Genomic DNA, 9,921 nt, shown 5'->3' on the forward strand with positions numbered 1-9,921 from the left:
AAAGATCGGTAGTGGAGAAAGACCAGGTTGCTTATGGAGAGGACGTTGCTCTCAATTCTCGTAAAAACAGTGTCATGTCATGGACCACCACACTGAGCAGACAGATATTCAGCACCTTGGCCAAATTAAAACTGTGCAGACTCAAATTACTGTGCTTAAGCCAGTGTTAATGGCTTAAGCAGGAGCTGGGGAGCACAAATACAGGCCTGAGCTCAGCAGGTGCCCTGCATCCGGTACCACCTTGTGAAGCAGGGCAGGTTCCGCAGGCCAACTCCCGTTTCAGTGGGAGGAGGGAACCAGGAGTGACTGGCTTCTTACAGCAGCAGCATACCAATGACGACTCCACCGTGCCTGGAGCGAGTGCTGTGACTCTCCTGAATGCAACTGTTTGACACTGAAATAGTGGTTATGCTGCTGCTGCTGTCGAAAAGAAGGTAGAATGGCATATCAGTGCATCAAACTGTGCTGAGAATTAAACGCAGCTTGTGCAGCCCTCTGGTAAAGCAGATTTTTAATACCTGACTTTTTTCTGAAGGGTCTTAACCACAACGAAGGCAACAAAAAAATTAAATAAAACCTTAAAAAAAAAAATCCTCCTTTTCTAATTTTCAGCAGATAATTCAGCTCTGAAAGTGCCTTTTTTTTTTTTTTTTTTTTTTGAAGATTACCTGCATAAGTTCTGTTTCAACAGTGAAATGTTTTCATTACAATTCAGGCATTGCACTAGCCCTTTTCCTAGGGGAAGAAAAGGCTATGGATCGCACCACATTCAGCCAACGGTATCATTAAAAAGATCTACACTCCATGCCTGACAAATGCATACTAAACAGCACCTTCAGATCGCTCCCTAGAAACACCACTATTCTTAACAGTATCTTGAGAACTGCTCCTGGCAGAAGGAATTTAAATGAGGTGAAAGGAGATGTAAGAGACCAGGAGAAAACCCCGTAATGGAATGTGTATGAGGCATTCCTTGCATACGACGCAGCGAGTGGGAGAGGTGGTGAGCAGTAAATCACTGTCCAAAGATCTTTGCTTCCAGAAACACGAGGTTGTCAAGCCCATTTCTCCTTGCAGCCAAGCTCTTCAATCTAGTTACATTTAAAATACTTTATGCAGCAGCAGCCTCAGCTGACTAAGCAAATACAGAGCAATTACCAACTTGATTTCATTGTCACTAAAATTAAAAGATATATACAATCCAGGAAAGAGACACTGTCTGTCAGGAGCTTGTAGGTTACTCAGGGGCAACCATTGCAAGGGCACAAAAGGCAGCATTTCCAACTGCAGTGGGAAACATCTGCACCAGTTTGCCCCTTTTCAACAAATGGAGTAAAATTTGCCAACTCACTGATGCACCCCCAAACAAAAGGTTCACACAGAGCAACGGTTAGTGGTTAAACTGCAGCTCTGCTATAACTTCAAGGAAATCAGTCGTGCTACACAGAGAATGAATTTGACCCAGTATGTACAAACATAACCTCAGAGGGACTGAATGTATGTGTTACGGGCAATACATCTCATAAGAACTCATAAATCAAATTACAGAGCTAAAGGCAGATCCTTATTGCAGAATAACATGTTCTCCAGCACTCTGAGCTTTTGCTTTAATGGGATGACTTAAAAAAAAATTACTTCACATTTTCTGGCTAGTTTGCCCAACGTTATCATCTCTGGCACTCTCCTTTTCATCACAACCAGCATGGAAATCAGGCATGTGAGGCAGGTTTGCTGAACTTTGAAGTCCTTATCTCAGGACTTGTCAGACAGATGCTGAGCACAGACAGCAACTCAGCAGAAACAGAAAGATGCTGCACACAGAGCTGAGTTTGTGGGCAAGTCGCTCAAGATGGGATGCACCTCATCCAGCCTTAGACATCTAAACACAAACCAGTTGCCCAATCTCCCTTTACAGACCACAGAGAAGAACTGTAAGTTCTGACGGGCAATTTGAGATGTACAGGTCACACCATCCAGCCTGTTTTGAACACCTACCCTTGAATGACATGAATCACACCTTAACCTTTTGCCTCGAGTTTATGAGGACCTCAACAGCTATCTCAAATATAGAAATATAAGTTAATGGAGGTGAGTTCCATGCTCCTTCATCCCCTGGCAGGTCATCTATGTAGACTATAAGCTCTTACAGCTATGGTATTACATCTGCCTGGTGCAAAAGGGTCCAGTGCTAACGTGGGACTTCACTGTGCAGAGATACTCCTACTACAAATTGGCCAGGACCAGCCGCTTACACTTAGAAAAAAAAAAAAAAAAAGAGTGCTCTGGGACAAAACTCTTTCTATTGTGCCATGCAGATATTGATATAACAAGAGACAGTCTGATTTGCCCACATAAACACAAATGAGATGACAAGTGGTGGCACTGCAGACATTTCTAGGGGAGGGAGGGGAATAAGGCAGTCACAGACTGAGCCTTACCAGAGACCTCATTGGGACTTCTGTATAGTACTGATTGCTGATGCTCCAGATGCAGACGGGACAGCGAAACACTAATATGATGTTATAGGAAATACAAGATCTGTCATGTCGGAGGAGCTGGAGACCAGGAGAGGCTGGTATGATAACGCTACCAAAGCAAAGGCTGTTCTTCACAGATATATCTGGATGGTAAATAACAGCTCCAGGAAAAGGGCCACTTAAGCCTAAAGACCATTGATTGCACAAGAAAACTTGGATGTGAAAATAATGAGGCTAAAAATCAGTTTCTTTCCTTGTAGAATTGAGATTCTGGAAAAGCCCCAAATAAGCATAATAAAGCAAAGAAAGAATTAAGCCTTTTCAAGACAGAACTCCAAACATTAACTTAATGATTTGTATGATGCAGCAATTCAAGAGATCTGGTCTCATTTGGGCTTTCTGACGCTAAGCCAAATGTAGCAGAGTGCAGATCTGAACTTGTGCCTCCCCCTCCAGCAAGGTGAAGGGGGCTGTTACCTGGCTGCAGCAGAATGGTGACAAGGACTCATCTCCCTGCAAGAGCTCCAGGTCTTCTGAGCTCCCGGCTTCTTATCCTGAGCTCAGGCTTCCACATCAGGACATAGACCAGTCTGCAGGCACTCATCAGCCAGTACTGAGGACCTCTGTGAGTTAAGATGGCAGCTGAGTCTATAAACACCAGCAGCATCCACATGTTGAACCTGGGTACAGCAGCCCCTCAGCAAACATAACTCCCACTAACCCCCAGGCCCCCTGTGCAATACCTAAGTCTACCCTTACAAGGGATAATTCAAAGTTAAATGATTTTGTCTAGGCAGCATCAAGAATTCAAAAGACTATTCTGGCCCCTGCAGTCCTGCATTGTGCATAGTAAATAGTAATGGCATGGATTTGGTTGCTCCAAACCTTGAACATGAACATTTCCCAACCTGGAGAGTTAACTTTTTGGTTTGTTATTCAAATCTCCATGCACAACTAAGTTGTTATACCGTTTTCCCAGGGCTTTTATTTTATATTTATTTGTGTACCACCACCAGAGTTCATTTTAAATGAAAATGGTAAATCAATTTTCTTTAATCTTTGCTCTTCCACACCAGTCTTCACAAAGCTGAAAGTGCAGCACAAAATAGACTCTCCAGTATCTGCTTTAGGAGAGGAGCAAGTGATAAATTACTTGCCTAGAAGGAGATGAGGTTATTAATCAAAACGGCTTCAGGGTGTAGTGTTTTTGAAGTTGCGTTGAATATTAAACAACAGGTGAAAGGGAGGAGGTTTTTCTTTTTGAAACCCTAAATCTAAGCCTGTTCAATAAAATGAAGCAGACACTTGTTCGTCAGGTTGTCACAGAAAAAACTCTTCAGAAGAGCCAGTGTAAATTAAAGCCTTCAAATCAAAATCAGGACATAATGATTGCTTTGCATTTCTTTTCATAACAATGACACAGTTCGGTCTCTTACACAATTTGTTCAAGATGACTTGAATGGGAGGAGTTGAACCCAACTCTACTTTCCCCTGAAAGTTACACCTATGAGCACTTCCCGATTAAATGAAGGTTTTACTTTGCATTCTCAGATGCTCCTTTCCAGCTTATTTTGTTTTTAAAAAGACCATCTCATCCACTGCTGAGCTATACTGCCAAGGAATGCAAATTCACAGCATTTACTGATGGCATCACACAAGATTTGTCCTACAGAGCTCCAGAAAGAGAAAAACTACTACTTAAGTAAGAGTTTGTGTCTGTAAAAATATACAATTTACTCATGCATGCCCATTCAGGACCGAACAAACTCTTGCTTGCTTCTGCTGCTCCAGGCCTTTCTGTCAAAGGTTTTTAATTTTGCTTTATAGAATAACCTTTGGAATACAGAATATATGTAGTAGCTTGGTTTGAATTTCTGGTTAAGAGTTAGAACTTTTTGTAGAGGGAGTAATGTTGGAGTGGTGGGAGGGAGTTTCATTTCAATATGGTCTTCCCCTTATAGTTTTATTGCATACTAAAATCTGGGCTACATGGAACATAGCAACCTTCTGAGGAGGATGCTGATACCATAGACAATGTTAACCTAGGCTGGGAATAGGTGAATGGTTTATTTAGACAGCTGAATTAGCCCCCTTGTAACTGAAATTCAGATGGATGACCCCCTTGCAAGACCATGGAACCAGTTGTGACTAGTCTAGAAAAGCACTGGGATATATATGTGACACTGTCTCCCACAGTAGCCTTTTATCTAAGTCAGGACATTACAGTCTGGGTGAACAGACAATCACATAATTAAGAAACCAGTTGGATGGTTGGGCTCAGAGGGCAGAGGTTAACAAGTTGTACTCTACCGGGAGGTCAGTTACAAGTAGAGTGCCACAGCACCTATACCAGGATTCATCCTGTTTAACATCTTTATCAGTCACCTGATAAAGCAGAGGTACCCTGCATCAGTTACCTGATGTAAAGGAGGTGTTAGATGATGCTCTTGCCATGTTTGTGGATGATACCAAATTGGTGGGACCAGTCCATACACACACTCAAGGGCAGAGCTGCCATCCAGAGGGACCCAGTCAGGCTGGAGGGATGGGCTGACAGAAACCTGATGAAATTCAACAGGGACAAATGCCAAGTCCTGCACCTGGGGAGAAAGGACCCCCTGCAATAATACAAGCTGGGGACTGCCTGCCTGGCTGGGGAGCAGCTCTGCAGAAAGGTCCTGGGGGCCATGGTGCAAAGGCGGCCAACAGCATCCCAGGAGGCATTAGCAGGAGCATGGCCTGTAGACCAAGGGATGTGATTATCTCCCTGTACTCAGCACTTGTAAGAGTGTACCTACAACCAGTTTTGATCCCCACAACACAAGACAGACAATGATAAACTGAAGTGAGTTCAGCTGGGGGCCACCAAGGTGGTTGGGGACTGGAACACCTGCCCTGCAAGGAGAGGCAGGGGAATGGGGCCTGTTCAACCTAGGCAGGAGATGGCTTTGTGCAGGGGACTAACATCGGCTGTGGAGCCTATGAAGAGGTCATCCAGACAGTGGAGACAGGCTCTTCAGCAGTGCATAGAAGCAGGACAAGAGACAACAGGCATAAACTGAAATTGGGTGCTTTCAGACTGGATATAAGGAGAAACTTTTTCATGATGACAGTCAAGCAGGAGAACAGCTGGCCCAGAGGATCTGTGCAGTCTCCATTTTGGAGAAAACCCATTGGTTTTCAAAACCAGAGTGGATAAAGCCTTGAACAACCTTGTCTGACTTCACAGCTGGCCTTGCTTTGAGCAGGGGATTGAACTACAGGCTTCTCAAAATCCCTTCTGACTTGAATTACCCAGCAACTCTGTGTGAAGGAAGTTCCCCATCCAGCTATCCCTAATCCATTGGGAACACCAGCACTGTAGAATCCTCACCCCAGTAGGTAGTTAGAGAATAGGAAAGTGAAAGCTTTCACAAAGTTGAACTCCACTGCAATAAGAAAGAAAATCTTGTACATTCATCAGTGGCTTTCTCCCTTTTTTCCACTGTTCGGCAGCAGTGCATAGAGTGTGCATATTCAGCAAAAAGCCTGGAAGTGGGGCAGGGGGGAAGGAAGATAAGCAAGATCAATTTTTACATCTTTATCTTTTCCTGTGGCTGATAAAACACTGCTGCTCTTAGAGGAGACACCAGTAGATTTTCAGTTTATATTTTCGTACCAGAAAATAGGACTCTCATTACATCCTTTGGAGATTATTCCAGGGCTTAAAAGATTTCACACTCTAACAGTTCCCCAAAATACTCTGACTATATGTTTCTTTTGTCAGTCTCATCCTAATATAGTACTAAATAAGTCTTCTACCTCCAGGCTATTTACACTCCCCAGAGACCTGAGGACTGTTACGCCACATAGCAAATTAGAAAGATCAAGTTCTTTTAATCCTTCCTCAAATCCACTCTAAAACGAAAAACCTGTTTGTGTTTCTTGCCATAATATCAGGATGGGTTTCCCCTTTCTGTGGGTGAGGTCCCAGTACTGACTGCAGAATAGCAGGTGTGCTCTCATCCGAGCCAGAGTGTAAACAAGCCCATCCAACTTCTTTGATTCCCTTGCACACAAAACCTGCAAACTGCATGTCTTCTTTCCAAGGCTACATCAGCCTTGTGTGCCCTCTCTTCATCAGCCCAATCCAAAGTCTCTGACTTCATCAGTGGAAATAGTCTCAATCACTTGGAGGGTCTTTGATCAGGTCCCAGATCTTAAAGAATAAAAGCAAGGAAAAAACCAGACATTAACTTCGGATACAGCTGCCTGGAATTCCTGCCTTGAAGTGGGAACGGAAATACTTTGAGGGTAGGCAGAAGGATTTTTAAAATTAAAAAGAATGGAACGAAAAGTGTGTTTTAACTTTCTAATTGAAAAAAAGTGCTTTGGAAAAATATTCTGTGAAACTGTTTTGTATTAACTTATTTATTCAATCAAGGGAACATTCCGCTTACATTCACTGGAAGAATGAAAACCTGAGCGTCATGGTATTTACTTTGATGTCCTCTTCACAAATTGGAGCTTATCCATGTCTTTATGCAATACACAACTTCTCAGGCTGCCTTCCAAATTAAAGGAAAACTAAACAGAACAATGTGAGGAGAGTCAGCCCATTCAGGTGTTTCACAAATAGGAAGTAACAGAAGATTGCAGATTGTGTAACAGCTTTATCCTCACTGCCAGTCAGCTCCTGACTTCACCAATGCCATAGTTTTGCACAGGCAAGCTACCTGAATGCTAATAGAACAAGAGGCTGTATACACTGTTCATGATGCACCAATACACTTAACCAAATCCTATGCTATGTGTACACAGCTAGAAGAAAGCCTGACTGCATGTGTTACATGTTCATTATGTTCCTTGGCTGCCCGCCAGCCAGCTGCTTTCATGTCAGATAACTTCTGCCCAGAAAGTTATATACTCAGAATTCATACCTATACCCTTCCCATTCACAGAAGGTCTTACAATCACTCTGTATTACCACGATAACCTGAGAACTGACTGTTCTCAGCAGGTCTGGTATATCACAAGACTCATACACCACTTCTGGAACAGGTCATTAATCATTTGCTCTGTGACTTAATTCTTCTAAAATCAAACCAATCAATGCAAGGCACACATCAAAGGAAAGCCATCTCTCTTTCCCCCAGATGTTTTACTAATGCACAGCCTAGTATAGTTACAGTATGACAAAGAAGTAGGAAAAAGCTTCTTTTTTCTGCTCTTATCTTCAAAATGGTCCAATCAGTAGAGCTGAACCAAAAGAAAATACTAAGAAAACCAAGAAGTGAACTGAAAAGGACATCTTGCATTTTGTAACAAACTGAACAAACATTACACTACTTGCTTTGTAAATCTTACAGAAAAGCTCCTCCTTAGCTCAGGCTGCCTACTTCTTAAAAAACAAAGACAAACAGAACTAGCTGCAGGCAATGAAGAATATTAGCATTTGAATTCATGCTTGTATATCCTCTGAGGGAAAACTCTCTTAAAAGCAACCTAAGGAACTTCCTCAAATGTATTCTGGCAAGTTATTTGAGACTTGAAGATTTCTGATGTCTTCACAGCTCCTTAAAAACAAACTGGGAAACGTTAGGAAAAAAAAAAAAACACCACCAAAGGTTGCTGCCAATTTCAGAACAGGATGTTTTTGTTGTTGATGACTGTAATTAGGACCAGTGACCTTGAAAATGTAAACAAGCCATCCATTACCTCTTCTAAATATTGTTGCAAATATTTTCTTCTCTTTATAAACTTGGCTGTATGAGTGGTTTAGCACTCATACTCAGGCGAAGACCAGAAATTCCACAGGACTGAAAATACACCCAATGTCACCAGCTAGTTGAAGGAAAAAGGAGGAGGAAAGTATTTAGTATAGGGCTAGTGATTTAAAATCAAAGTGACTGTTATCGGCACACAGAAAAAGCAAGACAGAAAAGGCAGCCCTACAACAAATGCATTACAAGTACTGCTGAAGACAGACCCATTGTCAGGACATTAACTTGGAAAGTGCCTGAACTCCTGAGACAGCAAGGAGGAAGTTCTGCAGCTTTCCCAACACCCAGTCCTGCAGTCAGAAACCTGACCTCCAAGTCCTTACCTTCTGGTGTCCAAATTCGTTCAATATGGTGCCCAGCTTCTTCGTGTTGCTGTGTAGTTTATGAGCAGCAATGGCCGGATTGGGATCCCTCCAGTCAATAGACAGGCGATGATACCAGAGGTGCCGACCCTCCTGAATGTGTGCTGACTTGATGCTGGGGTCAAAGCGATGCACCTCACATCCACTGTTGGCCATGCTGATCTCAAACTGGTTGTCATCATTGCCTAGCCTACGAAACAAAAAAACACTTATTAATGCTGCAAAAAGAACTATTAGTGAGTAGGACATACTGAGGATTCACAGTAAAATCCAACCTATTGGTTTCTGAAGCAAAGCGGAAGAGCTGTTGTGCTCCTTCTTGGGATACATCCACAGCACTGAGCACAATCTAACCCTAATTCTGATGAGATACCCAGAAATAAAGCTGAGGGTCTACAACAATACCTGATGAACATTTGAAGTACTTAGATAAAGGAAATTGAAAGGAACATGTGTTTTTTCCCTATGTCACATTCATAATTGTCCTTAGGAAACTTTTAATGCATTTTTTCATTTATAGAATGAAACTACTGGAGTGGATTGGATGAACTAACCTCACCAGAAAATTCAAGCTCAGTGCAATATACTGCATATGATTAGAATGAAGGGCTCCTTTCAAGGCAAGAACTAAACCACTTTCAGCCAGGCTGATAACCTTCCCAAAGAGCTTTTTCTTAATTCAGAAGTTGACATCGTTTATAAGAAAGTAGATTAAATGCTAGAACCTTTGTGCTGTCATTATTCCTCTGTTTGTATTTTGTATTTATTTATATTTATAAAAATTTTTATATGTAATATTTATATATTCCAATTTGCTTTTTCTTGACAAGATTACAATACTTTCCTTAGTCCCCACTGCACAAACTTCCAATAACCAAGCCATATGCAGAAAAGCACATATATTCAAAGTTTATAAAATACTGTTTTGTAAAAATTGGGCATATTTCCCACTGTGTCTATAATCTGGTGTTACAAAGGTGAACCACAATGGCCACCAAAACGGACAAGACACAAAAACCAAATGCCTCTCCTTCTCTGTGCACAGGAAGATACGGATTTTAAAAAGCAAATTTAAAAATAACCTCTTCACAACAGTAGCAGAGCTGTGCTTCTTCCAAATGTTGTTGAAATCATGCACTAGACCTTAATCAAAATTATGCTGTTGGATATACACACATGTAGTGCTGGGAAGAGAACCAAGATTTTTAAATCAGCGCTTCAACCAGTCTTACTAATTGAGAATATCCACTGTGTACTAACAGCATGGCATCTATCTATCATACATAAACCATTAAAGGGCAGTACTCTTAGATGTACTGT

The 9,921-nt window shown here is 41.9% G+C and overlaps 1 protein-coding gene across 3 annotated transcripts in view; it reads right to left on the reverse strand.

Annotated features, from left to right (window-relative positions):
* METTL24 (methyltransferase like 24) overlaps positions 1–9,921 on the reverse strand; it is a 62,186-nt gene that overhangs the window by 22,786 nt on the left and 29,479 nt on the right. For all 3 annotated transcript variants that reach the window (XM_075087442.1, XM_075087439.1, XM_075087441.1), the window contains exon 4: positions 8,563–8,791. In XM_075087442.1, the coding sequence (XP_074943543.1) occupies positions 8,563–8,791 (229 nt within the window). The remainder of the gene's footprint in view (positions 1–8,562; positions 8,792–9,921) is intronic.

The sequence above is a fragment of the Phalacrocorax aristotelis genome, chromosome 3 (genome assembly GCF_949628215.1).
Source record: "Phalacrocorax aristotelis chromosome 3, bGulAri2.1, whole genome shotgun sequence".
Taxonomy (NCBI): domain Eukaryota; kingdom Metazoa; phylum Chordata; class Aves; order Suliformes; family Phalacrocoracidae; genus Phalacrocorax; species Phalacrocorax aristotelis.